Source organism: Furipterus horrens, unplaced genomic scaffold, assembly GCF_987537825.1.
Source record: "Furipterus horrens unplaced genomic scaffold, mFurHor1.1.pri manual_scaffold_5, whole genome shotgun sequence".
In the NCBI taxonomy this organism is placed as follows: domain Eukaryota; kingdom Metazoa; phylum Chordata; class Mammalia; order Chiroptera; family Furipteridae; genus Furipterus; species Furipterus horrens.
This window is the reverse complement of record NW_028327175.1, coordinates 127,090,553-127,114,138: the sequence shown is the minus strand read 5'-3', so window position 1 is coordinate 127,114,138 and position 23,586 is coordinate 127,090,553. Positions and strand designations below refer to the sequence as shown.

The window sequence follows — 23,586 nt, the reverse complement described above, 5'->3', positions numbered from 1 at the left end:
GCACTCAGGCACTACGGAACAACGGCGCGGGCTGCCTTGCGGAGAGCCGAGCAGCGGATCAGGCCCGAGGCCTCCTGGGAGCGGAAGTGCGGGCCTCGCAGGAAGCAGCCGGCATCCGGGGCGGAAAGACGCGCTGAAAGTCTTTGACAGGAGCCGGCTGGAGCTGCTTAAAGGGTTTGGTGGCCATGGAGTTGGGCGAGCTGCTCTACAACAAGTCCGAGTACATCGAGACGGTGCGCGCGTGTCCGCACGTCGGCCCTCCCTGTCCAAGCCTGTGTCCCTTTGGGGCCTGTGCCTCTATCTTGTCCCTACCCCACCCCGGCGATCCCTGTGGCACGTATGGGCGTGTCTGGCCTTGCCTTGTTATATATTACTTAAATGGCCAGTTTAGGCTTTCTCACTTCATCCTGATTTTCTCGTTGAGAAAGCAGGACAAGTCTCTCCATCCTAATGTTAATTACAGCTCCAGGCTTCGGGCTTTTAAAAACTATTTTAAAACAAACTTGTCACAACTAATTACTATGTGTAGAGATTGTTAGGTTCTTTATAGTCAATACATGGTATGTGTAAATTGCTTAGTCAATGTTACTGCTGTTGTTCTTCATTGAATTCTCACAACTCTGTGATACTGGTGAAGTCATCCTGGGTTTAGGGCTGTAAAATCGAGGTCTAGAATTGGGACTTGAATCCATGTCTTTGATGTCAGTAGGCTAATAGACCTACCACATCCAAATTCTGAATCCATTCTTCGAATTTATGGTTTTCCTAATCCATCCTTTTCTTCATTGAAATTCTGGACCCATCCCGTTGTAAACTACATCCCATTTCAAGTCCTTTTCTCTCCAATATGAATTTTCTTGATGGAAACCTATAGCGCAAAGCCCACTCAGCTTGCTTCCCTCATTTCCTGCTGTTTTCTTTTCAGGCATCTGGGAACAAAGTTAGTCGTCAGTCAGTATTGTGCGGAAGTCAAAACATCGTTCTCAATGGCAAGGTAAGGGACAAAGCCACCTTCAGGATGCATTCCATTGCTTTCTTTCCACAAATTATCACATTAGCAGGGCAGATAAAATATTGCCATGTCTCCCATTTATTGCTGTATGTTTAAAAATTCTCTTTTTTTAAATTATTCAAATTAGATTTATTAAATACAAACGTGGTTCAGTAAAAGACAACAAAAAGCCTTTTCCTTTTACACCGGAAACACAATACAATGGCACCCAGAACTGAAATTACTGCACAACATTGAACTACTGGACACATAACATAAATAGGTAACAAACTACTTTAGTGTAGAGCCCAAAGTAATACTACATTTATATAATTATCTGTTTAATAATAATTAATGATTCAATATTAACTGAAACTCTTAAAATTAATGTGAGAATTTAGAAAGAGTAAAATTTGAGACAAACTTGAAAAACAGAATATGAAAGGCTCAGAATCTTGTATAAATTGAATAAATTGAAATAGCAGAGAGATGAGTATAAACTTGGGAATAATATTAGAACATTTCGGAACCAGAGAAAATATCAAGATATATTTGAGATTAATAAACACTGAAGTCTGTGTCTCCTGCTATCTGGAATACTCAATTTTCCTTGAAATGTTAGATCTCTAACTTCCAGAGGGAAAATAGTCTCACTATAATCAGGAGATCACAAATATTTTCAGTAGAGACACAATTACTGTCTCCATTACCCCATCATAAGATTTAATGGAAAAGAAATATGGCTTAGTAACTAGATATAATTAGTAATTATAGACACACTTTTTTCACAGAAATAGGAAATTCATGTAACTCCATCCTACTCATCAGCAAATGCACAGAGGTTTTTTGGAAATCTTTTAGCTAATTCTAAGACATTTTCTGTGATTTTGTAGGGAAGATTTTACTTTTATTCTAGTTATATATATATCGCCGGCAGCCGTCCGTCTCGAGAGACGATGGTGTAGCTTCTTAAGAGTCTATCTGCACCGCCGAGAATGGCTGTGCAGTCCAACTCGGGAGTGACACGGTATCTGTCTCCTCCCGTGTTGAATCGACATCTTGTGATGACGCTGGAGTGTCCTCTCCAGTGAAGCTGAAGCTACAGAGCCTGGGCAGGGTGATATGGAGGATCTGCTGTTGCCCATGCAGCAGACCCCCCCTCTCTTCGCAGCTGAAGGATCCAAGGGAAAGACGGAGTCAATACAGCTTGGCTTCAGGTGCGCCGCAGGAGTTGCCGGTGTTGACTACAACGTCAAACCGCCTTAGGGACTCCAGCTCCGGATTTTCTGTCGGGGTTTACTCCCTTAGCCTTTCCCCTAAAGAGGTATGCCGCAAGGCAGCGGAGGTTTTTTGGAGTCAGAGTTTTCCTTCTCTGATGTGCCCTGACTGGAAGATTGAACCAGCGACACTTAGCTCGCAGGCCGACGCTCAATCCACTGAGCCAAACCAGCCAGGGACTTATATATATGTATATATATATATATATACATATATATAAACAAAATTTGCCATTTTAACCATTTTTAAATGTACAACTTACTGACATAAATTACATTCACAGTGTTGTGCAACCATCACCACTATCTGTTCCCAAAACTCTTTCATCACCCAAACAGAAACTCTACCTATTAAAGAATAACTTCCCATTCCTATCTCCCCCTAGTCCCTGGTAACCTCAGTCTACTTTCTGTTTCTATGAATTTGCTTATGCTAGATATTTCATTTATGTGGAATCATATAGCTTTTGTTTTTGTTTCAGTCTGGTTTACTTAGCATAATTTTTTCAAGATTCATCCATTTTGTAGCACATATTAGAATTGCATACCTTTTCATGACTGAATAATATCCTATTGTATGTATGTACCTCATTTTTGTTTATTCATTCATTTGGTAAACACTTTTTGGGTTGTTTCTACCTTTTGCCTATTATGGGTAAAGCTTCTCTGAACAATGGTGTGCAAGTATCTGTTTGAGTACCTGTTCTCAGTTCCTTTGTTGTATACCTAGGAGTGGGGTTGCTGGGTCATATGGTAATTCTCTATTTACCTTTGTGACTTTATTACTTTTCTAAAAGGACTGAATCATTTTACATTCCCTCTGCAATGCAGTTGAGTACCAGTTTCTTCACATCTTCATTAACACTTATTTTCTGTTTTTTGGACGTGGATACGAATAGTGTTTTATTACAGTTTTTGACTTACATTTCTCTAATGATGATAAATGGCTTTTAATGGCTTATTACCCTGGCTGGTTTGGCTCAGTGGATTGAGCGTCGGCCTGCGAGCTAAGTGTCGCTGGTACGATCTTCCAGTCAGGGCACATCAGAGAAGGAAAACTCTGATTCCAAAAAACCTCCGCTGCCTTGCGGCATACCTCTTCAGGGGAAAGGCTAAGGGAGTAAACCCCGACAGAAAATCCGGAGCCGGAGTCCCTAAGGCGGTTTGACGTTGTAGTCAATACCGGCAACTCCTGCGGCGCACCTGAAGCCAAGCTGTATTGACTCCGTCTTTCCCTTGGATCCTTCAGCTGCGAAGAGAGGGGGGGTCTGCTGCATGGGCAACAGCAGACCCTCCATATCACCCTGCCCAGGCTCTGTAGCTTCAGCTCCACTGGAGAGGACACTCCAGCGTCATCGCAAGATGTCGATTCAACACGGGAGGAGACAGATACCGTGTCACTCCCGAGTCGGACTGCACAACCATTCTCGGCGGTGCAGATAGACTCTTAAGAAGCTACACCATCATCTCTTGAGATGGACGGCTGCCTACGACGACGACGACTCATTTGTATACACTCTTTGGAGAAATGTCTATTCAGTCCTTTGCCCATTTTTAATCATGTTGTCTTTTTGTTTTGGGTTGTAGGAGTTGTTTTTTGTTTTTTTTTTTTTAATAATTTGTTTATTTATTTATTTTATTATTAGAGAGAGGGGAAAGGAGAAAGAGAGGGAGAGAAACATCACTGTGTAGTTGCCTCTCACATGCCCCCAACTGGGGACCTGGCCTGCAACCTACTCATGTGCCCTGACTGGGAATCAGACCAGCGAAACTTGGCTCGCACGCCAACGCTCAATCCACTGAGCCACAGCAGCCAGGGCTAGGAGTTCTTTATATATTCTAGATATTAAATACTTATCAGATATATGATTGCAAATAAATTCTATCATTCTGAGATTATCTTTCACTTTTTAAAAAGTTTTTTATTTATTGATTTCAGAGAAGCATTGATTTGTTGTTCCACTTATTTATGTATTCATTGGTTGCTTCTTTTTGTTTTTTTAACTTCATACGTTGGACTTCCATTTATTTTCTGGAACTTCTGGTTATTTCTGGTTTTGCAGTAGTTGTATTTCTTCTTAGTTGTGGAGGGAGATGGAGTGTGTCAGTCTAAGGCCTCCATCTTGGCTGGAAGTCTCCTGTGTATGTTTTCCTCTGTCTTAGGTAGAGCTGTCGCTCCTGTCTGGATGAGTGTTTCTTCTTTATATCTGTGTTTGTTGCATTTCCATGCAGTTTGATTTTCTGGAACTTCTGGTTGTTTCTAGTTTTGAGGTAGTCGGATTCCTCCTTAGTTGTGGAGGGAGATGCAGCATGTCTGTCTATGCCTCCATCTTGGTTGGAAGTCCATTTTTTAATTTTATTTTATTTCTCATCCGAGGATCTGTTTATTGATTTTAGAGAAAGAGGAAGGTGGGTGGACAGAGAGAGCGAGAAAGAAACATTGGTGTGAGAAACAGAGAGAGAGAGAGAGAGAGAGAGAGAGGGAGAGAGAGAGAAACACTGGTGTGAGAAACATTTACCAGTTGCCTCCCATATGCTCCCCTACCTAAACCCGCAATCTAGGTATGTACCCTGACTGGGAATCAAGCCCACAACCTTCTGGTGTCTGGGACAGTGCTCCAAACAACTAAGCTACTTGAATAGGGCCTTGGTAGCTTCTTGTATGTGCCCTGACTGGAGATTGAACCCGCAACCTTGGGTACCAGGACTACATTCTAACCAACTGAACTACCCAGCCAGGGCTCTTTTAACTTTCTTGATGATGTTCTTTCATTCAAAAGTTTTTAATTTTGATGAAGTCCATTTTACCTATTTTTTTCTTTTGTTGCTCAAGTTTTTGGTATCCTACCTAAGAATCCATTTCCATACCCAAAATCACAAAGATTTATATTTTTTTCTGAGAGTAGAAGAGTTAATTTTGAGTTAATTTTTGTATATGGTATTTTGTAGGGGGTCCTAATTCATTAATTCTTCTGGATGTGGAAATCCAGTTGCCCCAGTGCCATTTGTTAAAAGGACTATTCTTTTTCCGTTGAGTGGTGTTGGCACCATGTAGAAAATCAACCAGCCATAGATGTATGGGTTTATTTGTAGACCCGCAGTTCTGTTCCCTTGGGTGATATGTCTATCCTGATGTCAGTACCCCTGTACTATACTGCTCTTGTTATTGTAGCTTTGTAGTAACTTTGTAATCTGAAAATATGAGTCCTCCAACCTTGTCCTTTTTCAATATTGTTTTGGTTTTTTGGGCCATCTCTTTCTTTTAATTAAAAAAAAATTTAATTGCTGATTGATTTTAGAGAGATTTTTTGCATTCATTGGTTTCTTCTTTTTATAAATTATATTTTATTGATTATACTGTTACAACTGTCCCAACTTTTTTCCCTTTATTCGCTCCACCCAGTACCTCCCTTCCCTCCAGCAATCCTATCCCCTTTAGATCATGACCATGGGTCATGCATGTAAGTTCTTTGGCTTCACCCTTTCCAATACTATTCTAACATCCCCCTGTCTATTTTGTACCTACCAGTTATGCTTCTTAATGCCTGCACCATTTACATATTTCTCCCCCTTCTCTCTCTCAGCTGATAACCCTCCAAATGATCCCCATACCTATGATTCTGTTCCTATTCTGGTTGTTTGCATAGTATCTTTGTTTTTATTTTTAGATTCAATTGTTAATAGTTGTGAGTTTATCGTCATTTTAGTGTTCGTAGTTTTGATCTTATTCTTTTTCTTAAATAATTCCCTTTAACATTTCATATAATAATGGCTTGGTGATGATGAACTCCTTTAGCTTTATCTTGTCTGGGAAGCAGTTTATCTGCCCTTCCATTCTAAATGATAGCTTTGCTGGATAGAGTAATCTTGGTTGTAGGTCCTTGTTTTCATCACTTTGAATACTTCTTTCCAGTCCCTTCTTGCCTGCAAAGTTTCTTTTGAGAAATCAGCTGATAGTGTTACAGACATCCCTTTGTAGGTAACTCTGCTTTTCTCTTGCTGTTTTTAAGATTCTCTCTGTTTAACCTTTGGCACTTTAATTATGATGTGTCTTGGTGTGGTCCCCTTGGGTCTAGCTTGTTTGGGACTCTGTGCTTCCTGGACTTGTATGTCTATTTCCCTCACCAAATTTGGGAAGTTTTTCTTCATTATTTTTTTACATACTTTTTTTATTTTTTGCCCTTCCTCTTCTTCTAGCACCCCTATGATTCGGATGTTGGCACATTTAAAGTTGCCCCAGAGGTTCCTAAGCCTCTCCTCGTTTTTTTCAATTCTTGTTTCTTCATTCTGTACTGGTTGACTTATTTTTCCTTATGTTCCGAATCGTTGATTTGAACCCCAGCTTCCTTTTCTTCACCATTGGTTTTGTGTGGATTTTCCTTCGTTTCCCTTAGTATAGTTTTCACTTCTTCCCTTCTGCAATTGCCATACTGAAGCATGTCTGTCATGTCTGTGAGCTTCATTATCACCAGTTTTGAACTCTGCCTCTATTAGGTTGGCTATCTCCTCATTGCTTAATTCTCCCACTGGAACCTTGATCTGCTCCCTCTTTTGGGCCATACTTCTCTTTCTCCTCAACTTGACAGCCTCCTATGTTTGCCTCTGTGTCTTAGGTAGAGCTGTCGCACCTGTTACGTTGTAAGGAACAGAGCCTTAGGTATTCATCAGTGAGGGGCCACGAGTTTTACTGTGTTGTAGTGTTATATGTGGGGGAGGGGTATGAGAGGGAACAATGCCATCTGCTCAGCACTCACTTCTTTTCCGGGCACTTCTCCCACTTCCATATGAGCTGTTGCCCTGGTTGTGGTTCCCAGAGTGGGTAGATGTGCAGACGTTCTAGGACTGTGGGGGCCCTTTAAACAAACGAACTCTACTGATAGACTTGGCAGTTTCTTCTACTGCCCCAACCCTCACTGGTTTTTACAGTCAGAAGCAAAGAGGCTCTATTTTCCCTGGTGCTAGAACCATGAGCTGTGTAGTCTGGTCTGGGGCTGGGATTGCTCCCCAGGTGTCCCTCTCAACTTATAATGTGTGGCTGCGCTTTCTGCTGGCTGGCTACAGCCACAGACTTGCTGCTGCCACTGCCACACCACATTCTCTCCGCCCCTCCTACCTGTCTGGATGAGTATTACTTCTTTATATCTTTGTTTGTTGGACTTCCATGTGGTTTGATTTTCTGGTAATTCTACTTGTTTTTTGTTTTGAGGTAGTTGTGTTTCTTCTTATGGTTGTGGAGGGTGGCGAAGTGTGTCTATCTATGCCTCCATTTTGGCCAGAAGTGCCTAAAAAAAATTTTATTGTGTTTTTTCCACTACCATTTAGTGTCCTTATACCTGCCTCCCCCCCTCACCCCCCCGCAATCCCGTCTGTTTCTTTTTAAAAAGGCATTTTATTTGGTACTATTTGGTTTACACAGAAGAGGAATATATGATTTATTGTTATAAAACATAAAAATTAAGTCAATACCATGAACCTACCACCCAGCTGAAGAACTGGAACATAAAGTGTATAATACAGTGCTACAAACTTTATGTTCCTCTGCTGTCCCTTTCTTCTGCCTCCTTCCAAGAGGAAATCACCATCCTGAACGTTGTGTCATATAAATTATTTATTTAAAAAAATGTTTTATCACACACATATGTATTCCTAAATAATATGAGTATTTTAGCATTACTTGTTTTTCTGTGACTTGTTTTACATGTAATTATTATGATAATGACAACAGAAAATATTTATATGATACTAAGATTTGTGTGGTTTGTACATTTTCACTACTGTGTACAATTCCATTTATTCCTCTATTCTCTTTGGTGGATATTTTGTTTCCAATTTTGCTATTATGAACAATTCATATATGTTTCCTGCTCCTGTCCCTTTTAGAAATTCAACATTTCTCTTTTTCTGAGCCCTTATATCAGGTGTCACAGTGCCTGCCGGAGTAGACAGGGATCAAATGAGTAAAAAAGACTGGGTGTAAATAATAGAGTTGTGGGACCTTGTGACTTGGGAGAATATATTACCTAACTAAGCCCAAGCTGATTATTTCAAGTGAGAAAATAGGCCTATATTTCCAGAGCTTTTTTTTTAAAAGATTTTATTTATTTATTTTTAGAGAGTAAGGGAAGGAGGGGAGAAAGAGAGGGAGAGAAACATTGATGTGTGAGAGATACATTGATTGGTTGCCTCTTGCATGCCCCCAGGTGGAGACCTGGCCTGCAACCCAGACATGTGCCCTGACTGGGAATCAGACTGGTGACCTTCAGTTCTCAGGCTGCCACTGAATCCACTGGGACCAGAGCTTTCGATTCTCTCAAAAGAAACTAGAAATCTGGATTTTTAAAAATACAAAACATTCCATTCTTCAAATAATAACAGCTAATTTAAATGATAAAAATGCTGCATGAACCAAACAAAAACGGCTTTCCAGGTGCTTTCCTTATACCTCCAACTTACACCTCTGCTTTATCCCTGTTCAGTGCAGTGAACTTTGCTTCAGTACCATTTTCTTCCCTGTAAGGCCCTTATTGGCACCTCCTTTATTTTACTACACTGTTGTCTATTTTGAATCACTTTTCTTCTTCAGCTCCACTCTTTATACACACACACACACTTTTTAAAAATTTTATTTATCTTTAGAAAGAGGGGAAGGTAGGGTGTAAGAGAGGGAGGGAAACATTAATGTGTGAGAGACACATTGGTTGGTTGCTTTTTTGTATGGACACCAACTGGGGATCAAACCTTCAACCTAGGTATGTGCCCAACTGAGAATTGAACTCGCAGCCTTTTGGTCTAGGGGACGATGCTCTAACCGAGCCATGCTGGCAGGGTGACAAGTTTTTCCTGATGCTATGCAATCACTACACAATCAAGATATAAAATATTTCCATCTCCCTAGTTTCCTTGTGCTTTCTGCAGTCAATCCTCTTTCTATCCTTGGCCCCAGGTAACCACTGATATAAAACTAATATAGATTAGTTTTGCATTTTCCAGAGTTTCATATAATTGGAATCATGTAATGTTTGATGTCTGACTTCTTTCACTCAACATAATATTATTGAGACTTATCCATGTTATTTGCATATGTTACTGAATAGTTCGTTCCTTGTTTTATGAGCAGTATTATTATGGAGCTTTTAAGACAAGAACAAAAGTAGAGAAAGCATATAATGAATTCACCAGCTTCTACAATTAGCAAGATTGTAACATTTGTTTCATCTCTTCTAATCCCCCCAAACCCATACCTGTTTTGACTGGGGTAGAGGAAGGGAGCTGGACTATTTTAAAGCAAATTGCAAGCATCATATATTTCACTCATAAATATTTTGAATATGTATCACTAATATTTAAAGACTTAGCAGTAGAGTGCCCTTATTATAATTTTTTTTCAAAAAAATAGTTAATTCCCTAATATCATCTAATCCTCATGTTGTCTTTCTAGTATCTCATGGTATCTTTCTACATCTGGTTTGTTTAAAACAGGTTCCAAACAAGGTCATATACACATTGTGTTTGGTTGCTATGCCTCTTAAGACTAATTGGTCACAGACCTTTTTTTCCACCCCTTTTTTCTCCCTTGTTATTTTTATATTGAGGAAATTGGATCAGTGTTCTATAGGATTTTCAGATTTCTGAATTTGGCTGATTGTATTTACATGGGGTTGTTTAATGAGGTCTCTATCTCCCCTCCTCCTTATAAATTGGTAGCTTGGTCAGATTCCTGTACCTCCAATTTATTTTTTTTCACACACAGCTATTCCCTTAAATAAGGTTCATTATCTCTTTTTCTGTAATCATCTGAAGGGTCACTTTACCTCCAGTGAAAGTTCCTGCCTCCTTCATTCAGATTCTAGACTGCTTCAAGGGTAATATTTCTAAAATTAACATTCCCTTGTTTCAATCCCCAGCTTAATATCTTTAATTTATTCCGTATGTATATCCTCTAGGAAAAAAGTCTAAGCTTCTATGAGCAGCGTACTAATTCCCCATAATCTGTTCCCTTATTTACTTTTTCAGATGCAACCCCAGCCATATACACTTTTTTTTTTAAACCCTACTCATTCATTTATTCAACAGACATTTCAAGAATGCCTCCTTTTTATCAACTATGGGGAATTAGTTCCCCCAAATTTCTGGGTTGTGTTATTCAGCCCCTCCCAGAAATCTCTGGGGAAGCCAGATATCATACCCTGCAGTATAGCACTTGATCTGAGTCCAGAAACTAGGAGAAGAGCCAGAACCTCAATGGCTCCACCTCTGGAAGCATGAAGTTGGAGGTAGTTGTGTTACCAGATAAGACAAAGGCAGAAGCAGACAGGATTCTCGTTGAGCAAGCAGCCACAGCTTGTGGGCAGGTAGATCTGAGTAAATCTGAGGAGGTGCATAAGTTAAGTCTACTACAGGTGTTTCCAATAAATGTTTGTTTGTCCAGTGAGTCCTATTCATTGATGTTCAGGGTAAAGCTTGCAATGTAAGAGGAACATCTTCAGCTGCACATAATGTGTTTTTTTTTCACACATTCAGATCTTTATAAAACAATAAATTTGCATTTTATTTATTAAAGGCAATCTTTTATAGTATATAAAAATATATTAACCTGATATACACAAAAATTTCCTGATAATGATAATTAAAAACAGCTATTCCCACCCTCTTGCATCCACACCAGTATTCAATCTAGATTGGCTTAATCTTGAAGTGTAATACAGTAAGAATGAAGACCGAACACTTCAGGCCCTGGCCAAGATACTAAAATACTCACTCGTAAGTATTCTAGGTTCTTGGATCGATTGACATCAATAAGGGAATCAATTTTTGTTGTTGTGAAAGAAATGTGTTCATCTTCAATGACAACTTCAAGCTCCTACAGCCCACTTGATTGGGAGGAAACCACAAAGCATCATTCTTTTGGTAATTTCACTGTCATTAATTGTTCCCTTCAGTTCCTCCATCACACTTTTATGTATGTAAGCCCATTTTCTGATCATGACATCACTTTTGTAAATGCTATTGTTGGCATATCTCAATTTCCCATTGGGTCAGAACTCAAATTCCAGGAATTTGTGGCCCAACTTGCCCTTGTTACCCATGGAGTAACACAGATAAAAGTCATTCTTCCATGGCTTGCAAAAGCCACCAGGACCGAACTTCAATAGCAATCCATGTAGTCAGTGTTATGAGGGCAATTCTCTTACTAGTAATTCCCTAATGTCATTTAATCCTCAGTCCATGTTTAGTCTTCCCACTATCTTAAGATCTTTTTTTGTAGTTGGTTTGTTCACATCAGGGTCTAAACAAGGATGTAACCTTATATGTGACACAGTAGATCAAAGCACAAGTCTCAGACAGTGTCTTGTTACCTACTCTTTGTTGTTGTTGTTATGTTTTCATCTATGTTGATAACTTTTATTTTTATTTTTCAAACTAATTTTTATTTATTTTAAAGATTTCATTCATTCATCTTTAGAGAGAGGGGAAGAGAGGGAGAAAGAGAGAAAAACATCAATGTGTGGTTGCCTCTTGCATGCCCCCGACTGAGGACCTGGCCTGCAACCCAGGTGTGTGCCTTGAACAGGAACTGAACTGGTGACCCTTTGGTTTGCAGGCCGGCACTCAATCCACTGAGCCACACCAGCCAGGGCCATGTTGATAATTTTTAAATATGTTTTGCTTTATAGACCATTGTGATGAATGACTGTATTATCCGAGGGGATCTGGCAAATGTAAGAGTTGGACGTCACTGTGTTGTGAAAAGTCGGAGTGTCATAAGGCCACCATTCAAGAAATTCAGCAAAGGGTGTGTAACTTAATTATCTTGTTTCATTCTTGGGCAAGATGCTGCTACAGGTGGTGTTATCTGTGTATTGAGTTATGGTGTAAGGAGTGGGTCTTTGCTGTGGTTGGGGACACTGAGTAAGAATTTACCATAACAAGCACAACTTGGATGGTGGTCATCCTAGTCTAATTAATGTTTGGTTGGTTGCCAGAAACAGAATAAACTTAAGCTGGCAAAGGCAAAGGGGGTTCTTATTAAACAGTCACAGGCATATTTGATGGAACCTAAGGGTAGAAAAAGGGGCCAAGCCTTATGAGAGATTAGAACTCAAAACTGGTCACCTAGCCAGAATCAAGACAACTATTCTGTATATCCAGTATTCTCTCTCTCCAAAATTATACTATTTATCTGTCCTTCTCAGCCCCTCTGCTTCTCTCTCCTCTCTCTCAGGCTGGCTGTGTCTTCCCCCTTTCCTCCTGGAGTCAACCTTGCTGCCCCAACCCCATATTTATATCATTTTTCCATTTAGACTTCTAACAGGTACCAACTAGAGATCTTAGGTCTTATTTCAAATTCATGGGAGAGGGAATCTGATTGGCTCAGCATGAGTTAAATGTCCACTCCTGATCTAAACAGCTGCAGCCCAGTGGGCCGGTCAAGTCAGGCCCACTGATCTCACAGCAGGAATAAGGAGTGTCCAAGAAAGAACATGGACAGTGCAGGAAAACTGACCACTATACCTGCTGTGGTGGTATTCTCTTTGCCTCTCTTCCCCTTGACTAATTTACTTTCCTGGTTTCTACCTGTGACACCATCTGCATTTCATCCAGTAATTCACCAAGCACTAAGTTATAAGCCGGGCATATAAAGATGGATAAAATAGCATTCCTACTTAAAGGTTCTTCAAACCTAGTGGTAGAAACATTTACATAGCTACTATATAATATGGTACTATAATGTGATTACCACTATAAAATGATACTCCTGTCACATAGGTATGAACAAGGTAAGGGAGGAACAGAGAAGAGAACAGCTAAGTCATACTAACTCTAATACCTAGCAGTATATCATGAAGGAGTAATCCTGCACCTCCCATAATGATGTTGGGCCTCAGGCTTTCCATGATATATAGGATACAGGGATTAGAGCAGATAGTTACTCTAAATCATTCACAGGAAACCATTCACTCATTAGCTCAGAAGGCTATTGGGGGGAACCAGAAAACCTTGTGGTAGGTACCTTCTGTTGGTTTCATGCAGTGACTAATACTGTGATAGAGGTGTTGACTCCACCTTCTGCTAAAGGCATTATTGGACTAGATATGGTCCAAGGAAAGTGTCAGGAATGAACATTGCATTTCTTATTCTTCTAATTGTATTTCCAATTTCTAGCATAGAGTCTGGCATATAGAAGGGGTTTGTTGGTGAGTTGAAGGGATGTGTAAATAAGAATGGTCCACATGAGAAATATAGAAATATGGAAGTGTAAATAGCAACAACTCTTGAATAGAAGGTGATGTGGATTTCCTCCCATACATACCAAAACCTGATAATGGTATAACGTTTGGAGTTTTTAAAAAATATTTTATTTATTTATTTTCAGAGAGAGGGGAAGGGAGGGAGAAAGAGAGGGAGAGAACCATTGATGTGTGAGAGAGACATTGATTGCCTCTCCCATGCTCTCAGCTGGGGACCTGGCCCGCAACCCAGGCGTGTGCCCTGACTGGGAACCAAGCCAGCAGCAACCTTTCTGTTCACAGACCAGTGCTCAATCCAAATCCTGGTCACACCAGCCAGGGCTAAAGTTTGAATTTTTAATTTAAGGTTAAAGAACTGGAAGTACTGCTGTAGACTATGATGAGATCAAGGACTTCATTGCCACACAAAGTGTACAGATAAAAATATGAATGAATTAAGGAAAATTTAAAGAAATGATAGGTCCATGGAGAACAGGTATAATCTCTGACAAAATACTCCTGACAGAATAAAACACAGGGCTGGAAAGAGTCAGAGAGCATTCAGCTACTTTATATTCATTCCAGTCCAAATGTTTTCCATCCCAAGGTACTGAAATTACTTGTAAACATGATCACAGAACCACTCTCTGTGACACTTGAGGAATCCTGGAGACTGAGAACAATGTTAGAAGCCTACTAACTACTACTCACATTCAAGTCTTGGCTTTATGTCATTTTCAATTAAGCTTTTACCAAACCTCCATTCTGGGTCAAGTCTCCTTGTTGTATATACTCATATGACTTGGTATTTTTCCTCTGTGTAACTAACTACTTACTGTATAATCATTTATTTAATCTCATTTCTTCTCTTGATTGTAAGCTTCTTGTGGGCAATGTTTCATTGCTTATCCTTGCCATTGTATCTCCATTTCCTAGCATAGAATCTGGCATACAGTGGACACTCAATAAAATGAATGAATACTGTATATACATTTTCAGAATGTTGAGTGCTAGAATTTATATCCCACAAACCTGATGTCAGTCCCCTGATGTATTATAGAGCAGATTCCTAAAAATGTGATCTGTGAGCATTTCAAAGGAAGAAGAGATGAGCACACATTCATTCATTTGTGTTTGGTGCCAGTTCTTTTAGCTTAAAATATTGTGCCCCTTCTGCCTTGCTGTTTCCTTGGTCTAACATTTCTGATTTTGAGCTAGTAGAATTATAGAAATTCCCTAGCCTGAGGATTCCTTCCTTGCTAGAAATAGTCTCGTTAAGACAAGATGATGAAGTTGAGTTTAGGATCTGTAGTTCTGTAAGCCTTGACCAGAAATACATCACCTTGACCTTTCTTTGTTCATTTTCTTTTCTTTCTATAGTGTTGCATTCTTCCCTTTACATATCGGGGACCATGTTTTCATTGAGGAAGATTGTGTGGTCAACGCAGCTCAGATTGGCTCTTACGTTCATATTGGCAAGAACTGTGTGATTGTGAGTATGATGACTTAGCTGGCTAAGCAGCCTCACTTCCTCTGTAGCTCCTGTCCCTCACATCAGTGAACCTCTGCTTTTGTCACCAGACAGAGTAGAAGTAAGTTTCTGGTCTATTGCATTATTATTGGATTTGGAACTTTTTTCCTAGGCATTTATAATCATGGCTAACCTTTATTGAACCTCTTCTTTATGATATTAAACTTTTTTCTTCGATTTTTTCATTTACTCATTACAACTATCCGAGGGTGGCAGGTGCTGTTGTTATACCTGTTTGCAGATGAGAAGACTGTAGACCTTAGATATCAGAGGATTGATGAGGCTATTAAGTAGAGTTAGTATTTGAACCCAGGTGATATGAATGGTCATGCTGCTATATGACCTACTTATTACCTTACTTCAGGGATCTTACATTCTGTTAAGGTGAGGGGTGAGTGAAGGGTGAGGTGAAATTGGCTCATAGACAGAGGGAGTATGGGCATTTCAGTTAAGAGATTGGCATAGATGAGGCTCAGAGTCACCACAGGACATGACTTCAAGGGAATTGGAGGTGGTTGAGGGTAATGGGCATGCAGGGTGCGTGGGAACCCTTTGCTCAGCAGAACCTGGAGGACCCTGGTCAATGGGAGCCTTGGCATCAGTTTGATCCCACTAAGGCTTCACAAGGTTAGGCTTCTTGGTATTTTCATAGGTGAAGTGCTTGATTTTAGTTAGGATTTAGGAGAATGTTAATGATCAGAACCCAACTGCCTAAATGTTTAGGGGAAATGTTTCCTACACTTTAAATTTGTACCTGAAACCAGATTCTAGAAAAAGCCAAGATTTATTCATGTTTTTAAATGGCTGCTTCCATTAATACACAGCCAGCTCTCTGCTCTGGATAAGACTCCAACCTTAAAGTATCAGAAAACTTGCAGCAACTGTGCAGTTAACATTCCAGGAGCCACAAGGGTATTGCAAAGGCCACGGTGCAGGGGAGAACCACATTGCTGAGACAGACATTGCAATCTGACTTGTTACTCAGAATTAAGGAAAGTGGTTGTTTTGCCAAGTATTCCTCTCCATAGTTCTTAGTATTAGAGACAGAAGCCTTCGGCTTCGCCTGCTGTTGAAGAAAGGAGGCAGATAGTGAAATCCATCCTGTCCTCTCACTCTGTTTGACAAAAGCTGGCTTTCAAAGCCACAGCTGTTTTTTTCTGGTATTTCCCACAGCAAAATGAAGATATCCCCATAGCAACATAGTTCTTTAGCCTTGTCCTTTATCCCTAGAACAAATATCTGAAAGGTTCAAATCCAAATGTTATTCCCAATGCTTGGGGAATTCTAGTCCTGTTGTCAGGTGCTCTAATTCTCAGATCACTTTTCAGTACAGTATTCCCTCAGTTATCACAAGTATTACGTTCTAACCCCCCCAACCCCCCGCGATAGGTGAAAATGTGCGAAGTAGGAACCTTACATTTATTTTAGTATTTATATATATTTTAAGGCTTTATAAACCCTTCCCACACTCTTATAAACCGTTCCCAGTCCCTTATTAACCTTTCCCACTCCCTTATTAACCTTTTCCACACTTTTATAAACACTACTTCTGTTCTTAAACATATTCTACACTCTTAAACCTGCGTAACTTTAACAACATATGTATACAGTACCACAAAATCTTGTGATATAGTGAAAAATCCGCGATAAGTAATTAAATATAATATTTTTAAAAATCCTGCGATACAGTGAGGCTGTGATAAGTAAACCGTGATATTAAGAGGGACTACTGTATATCAGTTGACTGTCAGTACATAGTCATTGTTCAGTATTGGTAGTACTTATCTACTAAACCTTTGCAGATTCTTAAGTAATTTGAGGAGAATGATTTTTTTAGAATTCTAGAATCTCAGAGCTAGCAGTAATTAATTCTTTTAGAGTCTGGCATTCCCCATGACACACAGATCCTTCCTATAGCATCCCGTGTGATAGTCTGATTTCTATGGATACATGAAGTTGTAGGTATTAATCAGAATTGCCCAGATGTCTGCAGGAAAAGCCCAACAGATATTATTAATAGGCACTTGAGGCTGAGCTGCCTCCAATGCCCTGGCTCGGTTGGAAACTAGTCTGTCCAGCAGAGGTTTCACGACCACAGTGGAACAAACTTACCCAGGACACTGTATTTTGTCTGGAGGGTAAGGGAGGCGGCTATTCCCTCTAGTGGAGAAAGCACAAAACCTCTGTTCCTCATGCTTTTTATTGAGAAGGGTATGTATGGGAGATATAAGATCAAAATTCATAGGTCATGAATAGATTTTAGGCGCCTGGATTACAGTTGACAGTTACAGATTATAGTTATCAATATAGAGGGCACAGTGACCAGTCTGTGTTAGGGTCTATTAAACATCTTGACGCCACACTGGCATTAGGTGCAAGATTTCATACATTCCTTGCTAGCAACTGTTTATAGTTAACTAAGAGATAAGAAAAGCAGAGCAAGCTCCAAAGCATAATAAGCATTCTTTAAGTCCAAGTCCCATGGAAACCCTCTGAATGGCCTTTGGTTCTGTCTCCCGCACAGCCTTCCAGTGTGCTGTTGAGACTTAAAGACTACCCGAGTGGGCAACAATTCCCAAAACCACAGGGAGCGGTTCCCCAAAGGCAGTGTTGTTGTTCTGTGAGTTGTACATTTACCTCTCTAATCTTGACAGCATCCCTGCAAGTTGGTTTTATGTCCTATTTTACAGATGAGTACACCAAGGCTCAGAGATGCTAAATAACTTGCATCAGGAGATATAAGTAGCTTAATGCTAGCAACATGTACTTCTTGAACCTTTCAGGAAAGTTCTCCAGGAAAGAATAAAGAAGTAGTTCAGGTGTTGATCTTCTCTGCTACTGCCAGTCCATTATGCCTAAGAAACACCTTCATTTTTTATTTTTCTGCTAATTGATCCATTTACCTGGAATGCTCTGATTCCCAGTTGAACATCATTTCTCTGAGTGGGCAAGAATGGTCAACCAGTGGACAAAGCAGGTGCATATGGGCTGTGTGGTGGCTGATGGTACACAGTGAGAAGATTCATGTCCCTTGTTCCTCTTTGTCAGGGTCTACTTTGCATAAATCTCTGTATGTGACTGTATCATGCCTTACACAGCATGTTCTCTTTTCTTTTATTCAGGGCCTCATGTGCTTAGTCTGAGTTATTAGGAGCTTAGATATCACCTTTGAGTTCATTTGCAAGTCACCAGGGAGCTGGCCAGCTGCTGGATTTTTGAAGTTTCTAATATCAGGGAATTCATGGGAGAGAACTTTGCAAAGAGGGTGAATAGCTGCAGTAATGACTTGCTTCTGAGCTAAAGTTACCAAATACTTGTTGCCAAGTATTGCCAAGGATGTTGTCCAGTCAGCTGGAGACAACTTGGTAGACACTTAAGAAATCCAGACCTTAGAGGTGTAAGGTTTTTAGAGGTAAAAATTCATTTGGCAACATACCTGGAAATACATCTAATTTGGGTATTTAATAATGGGGAAAATTTAGAAACAATCAAAGTATCTTTCTATTCTTTGGTAAAATCTGAGGTCTCAATAGGTTGGCATTTGAGGCGGAGGTGCCACACACCCTAGGCTTGGTTGGAAGTTGCTCTGTCCAGCAGAGGCTTCGTGACCATGGCAGAATAAATTCTTATCTAGGACACTGTTATGTCTGATGAAATAACTTTTACCCAGGACATTTCTTTATGTCTGGGGGGAGGAAGGTGACTGCCTCTCTAGTGGAGAACAGCAGCTAGACCTTCATCCTTCATGCTTTTTATTGAGAAGGATACCCACAGGAGATACAAGATCAACATTCATAAATCATCAATAGCTTTCAGGTACCCAGGTTACAATCAACAATAACTGATTACAAATTTCAATACAGCGGGGACAACGAATAGTCTATGCCAGGGTCTGTTAAACATTTTGACCCCACATTGACACTAGGCACAAGATTTCAAATACTTCCTGTTAGAGATTGTTTACTTAATTATAAGATAAAGGAAAGCAGAGCAAGTTCTAAAGCATATTAATATTCTTTGAATCCAGTCTCCACGGAAACCCTCTGAATGGTTTTCGGGCATGTCTCCCACACAGCCATTGTTGAGGCTTAAAGACCAGCATAGCCAGAGTGCTGGCGGCAGGTCATGCTCAGGCAGGTGCTACAATTCCCTAAACCACAAGGAGCAGTTCCCCACAGGCATGGTCCTGGTATTTGTTAGGAGTTCCTTATTCTCAGCTAGCTATATTGCATCAGATCATCTGACCAGAACACAGTGAATTACAGGTCCTGGTGATAAAAAAGTCAATCAAGATTGGAACTTATAGCAATAGTCTGAGGCACACCTCTAAACTGTATACAGGAGCCTCTCCTTGCCCTTAACCAATGAAACAGATAGCTCTCTCTCCCAGACCTCATCGTTTGCCCTCAGAATGCCGTGGGTGGTGGCAGAACTGAAAATTGATGGCAGTGTGTAAACACAGGTATAAGGTTCAGCCTAATCCTTCACTTGGATGGATGGGCTAATGCAGATCACGAGTATAGAAATGGATTCTAATTTCCTGCATAAGTGACTCTAGGGCTTCAATTGAAGTCATGAGAATCAGTCTCCTTCCATTTTCTGTTTTTTTCTGGGTGGCTCTCAGACAGAGGTCTTTCCTCATGGGAACAAGATGACTGCTCCCAGCTTCTGTCCTGTCCTCTAGAAACTTCATTGGGAAGAGCTTCTTTTCCCAGTGGTCCCAGCTGAAGCCCAGACATTGAAATTCATCAGATTGGTTTTGGCTCAAATGTGAATTCCCTAAGCCAGTCACTGTGGTCACCTTGGGTTTGGAGTATGGGATGGGGATTGAAGCACATGGGCTGAGCTAGGCATCACGGTATTTCTTAAGGGAAATACAGGTTCTGTTACCAGATGAAAGGAAAATAAATGTTGGGCAAGCAAAGCAGATGCCCACTAAATTAACCAAAAAAAAAAAAAAGAGAGAGAGAGAGAAAGAAACTTAAACAGAGCCCTTGGAAGACTGAATTTCTCATAGTCTGTAATGCCTAAGATAACCTGAGTTGCCCCTAGCATACAGCCCTTGCCCCAAATGTACACACACACACACACACACACACACACACAATCACACATGCTCACGTTCACATTCCTACCTCCTACTTCTATTCTGAAGTAGGGAATGTGGCCAACCCTTTTGTCACTATCCCTGATTTTTGTAAGATATCATGAATGAAGGAAATATATAATAGCCTTCCACACAGCAGATAATGTTTACTCTTATTTCCTGATCTATTACCTATTAATAAGATTTTAATTTCAGGGGCGTCGGTGCGTGTTGAAAGACTGCTGCAAAATTCTTGACAACACAGTGTTACCTCCAGAAACTGTGGTCCCACCGTTCACTGTCTTCTCAGGCTGCCCAGGTAACTGTGGGTGTTGATTATGAAAAATCAAGTTTATTTTCCTTCACAAAAGCAACACATGCAATTTCTGCCTCTGACAATATGTTCATCTGGCTAACTTCAAAATTCTTCTGCTACCTGAGTATGTAAGAATGATGTTTTAATATAACAAGTATCCTTTTAAATGCATAATTAGATAAGGAAATTATCAAGGGTCAGAAGCAAAAAGGAAACTAAATGGACACTGTAAGCATGCTTTAGTTGATACTGTCTTCAGAATAGAGTGGCCCAGGGTTTCTTACTGTGTGGGGAGGAGAGAAAGTCTTGTATCCACACATGGAAGAGGCCTCTTGAAGGGGTGTTTGTTCCTCAGTTAAAAGTTGATGTAGAACAAGTCTGCCACCAGCACAAGAAGAGTACAGAGAAGCATATCTCTCTTGGCCTGGGCTCTAGGTCGGCAAAGAAAGTCTCTCCAGAGAGTTCTAACTATGGCCTTACACTTACATTGGTTGGGGGTTTGAACTTATACTTCCTGTCCTGCTCAGGAATGTCCAAACTGAAAAGTTAACATAAAGCAAGTCTGAGATGAGTGACAGCTCTAGGACACCTGAGAGAAGTAAATGCACTACCTCTTAACCTTGGCTGACAGAATGCTCTCAGGTAAAATCCATCATGAGCTCAGAGTTTCTGATTATACAACATGTGAGGAAACAGAAGTAATACATGCTCATCCTAGAAAGCCTGGGAAACACTGAAATCAAAAGAAGATGAAAACCTCACATCCTCCCCTACCCCAGGATAGCGTCATTTCTTTCTTTCTTTTTTTTTTTTAATTGTTTTTCTATTACAGTTGTCCCATTTTTCCCCCATTGCTGTCCCCTACCTCATTCCCCCTTCCCACAATCAATCCCCACCCTGTTGTCCATGTCCACGGGTCATTTATACATGTTCCTTGAGTAGTGTCATTTCTTATTCATGTTGTTTCATGGTTGAAATTTTGTGTTGTATACACAGGCACATTACAAATTCACAGATGGCTATCTGCTACCAGGTGGCTTGTTTTTCCAGTTTAAACAATCTCATTATTCAGATCATTGAATATGAGTTTCAAAGATGGACAACATCATGCACCCAGATTCTTTGAGAAGGGAAGTGGCCACTCTGCTTTTATAGAGGAAGAAAAGACATCTTTAGTAATTCTCCCCATATCAGGTTCCCACTGTGAAAAAGTCTTAATTGTTCTCAGCAAGTAGTAGGTCAGATTGTCAGGCAAGCATCTGATCTGAGGTGAGAAGTGCATTGCTGGAGGAATCTCTTAATCTCTTTCAACTTATGGAAGGCTTAGAACCAATTTATGGCTGATGGCAGAAGTCAGGGAAGCACTGCTAGGTATTTCACTGTGTTTGGAGCTTCTGATGATGGAGTCAGGCTTCCTGGGACCTTAGAGATCACTGTTCAAATGAGAAAACTGAGACCTAGAGAGGGTGTATTGTCCAAGGTGTGACAGTTAGTGAGGAAGCCTTGATGAGCAGTTAGACTCCCTATTTAGAGTTTAGTACTTTCTGCACTGTGATGAGATACTTTCCATGTTCATTTTACGTAGTTTCATAACAAATGCTAACCATCTAAATGCTACATACAGTTGGCAGTTCCACTTTAGTAAGAGGCACAGGGTTGCAGAAAAACCAGCACATTTTCGCAGGGCTCCATAGCATGAAACTGAGTCATGGAACAAAGTGAGAGACAACTCATTTGGAGAGAATCTGGGTCAAGAACCAAAACTCAGAGACCCCCGGGAGCCAGGCAGATCACGGACATGGTTGAAGCAATAGCCCATCATAGCTGCTCATAAACACAAGCCTAATGTGTTTTCTGCACAGAAACTTGCTTTCTTAACAGCACACCTTGGGCATTTTCTTCTTGTCATTATGTAGTGATTCACTTCATTCCTTTCAATGGTTATGTGTTTTTCATTGCATAAATGTAGCACAATGTAAATAGTCTGTGCCCTGGTGTGAGGTGTCATTAGAAGCTGTACAGTACCTGGTTTTTCACAATTAGAAACTGCTGCATTGATGCTCTTGTACATATGTTGTGCAATTGGACAACATTATCTGTGGGACAAATACTTGAAGTTGGATTGTCAGGTCACAAGGTATGAACTTCTAAGTTTTGCTAGATATTCCTAAATTGCTCTTCAAAATGGTGGTATGAATTTGCACTTCCACCCATAGTGTAGGAAAGTGCCTCTTTCCCAGATAGTCTTAAATATGATGCCCATGTTTTGTCTCCCTATAGGACATTTCTGTTCTACTCCCACCCCTATTTTGTCTGATGGATGTTAGATTTATTTCATTGTGTGACTAGCAAGGCAGTTTTACCTCAAGAGTGCTCACCATGGCTTTCCCAGGTGTCACACCAGACTCCAAGGGATGGACAAGGCTTTGCCTGGAACAACCTCTGATGTAGTCAGAGTTGTTTTAACTCTTCAGATCATGCAGTAGTGTGCTAAGCTCTTTTACCTGGAATAGATTTCTCCATTTTGAGAGCAGTATTATTTATTTCCCCTCACCAACACAAAAATTCTTATCCTCTAGAAGATGGTCGGTGGAAATAATCTGTCAGCACCAAAGATGGAAAACCTAGCTAGCATTTCGACATTTCGTAACTAAAGAAAAGGGCCCTCTAGAGGTTTAAACAGGAATCGGAGCTGCAGGCCTCTCCTGGCGCCCCATGGTTGACTAGGTCTTTCTTTCCCCAGGACTCTTCTCAGGGGAGCTCCCAGAATGTACCCAGGAGCTGATGATTGACGTCACCAAGAGCTACTACCAGAAGTTTTTGCCTTTGACACAGGTCTAATGTCTCTGCCTCATGTCTTGAATTCTCTTGAGCTGTAAGATAAACTTGGGGACAAAGTGAACCAGTCAGCATCTACACAGAGCTCTTGTGTGTTTGACACCTTCTACCCATCCTTCTTTGTTGTGGGGTTGTTTTTTTTGTTTGTTTGTTTAATTCTTTGGAATTTCTCAATTATCCTCAGCTCTAAGCTCTTGAGACTTTAATAATAGAATGTCTGGAAGAGTTGTCTCCAAGTGCTCTGCTTAAACTGTATCTATTAACAGTCACTTCATAGCATTCATTATATGTGGGACACAAAATCATCTGCTCCCAACAC

General features: G+C 40.4%; 1 protein-coding gene and 1 pseudogene across 2 annotated transcripts; one reads left to right on the top strand and one right to left on the bottom strand.

The window, feature by feature from the left end:
* The first annotated feature begins 82 nt into the window (after window positions 1-82).
* Window positions 83-23,331, top strand: DCTN5 (dynactin subunit 5). 2 transcript variants are annotated; one of them, XM_090279216.1, is made up of 6 exons: window positions 83-233; window positions 926-994; window positions 11,943-12,061; window positions 14,877-14,988; window positions 20,330-20,432; window positions 23,173-23,331. In XM_090279216.1, the coding sequence occupies exons 1-6, from the start codon at window positions 186-188 to the stop codon at window positions 23,268-23,270; spliced, it is 549 nt and encodes a 182-aa protein (XP_090135342.1). In that variant the 5' UTR covers window positions 83-185; the 3' UTR covers window positions 23,271-23,331. The 2 variants fall into 2 exon arrangements, with proteins under 2 accessions (XP_090135342.1, XP_090135341.1); XM_090279215.1 differs by lacking the exon at window positions 83-233 and adding an exon at window positions 11,711-11,822 and having other exon boundaries at window positions 936-994.
* Window positions 10,942-11,252, bottom strand: LOC150009766 (protein mago nashi homolog pseudogene; annotated as a pseudogene).
* Window positions 23,332-23,586: the final 255 nt, after the last annotated feature.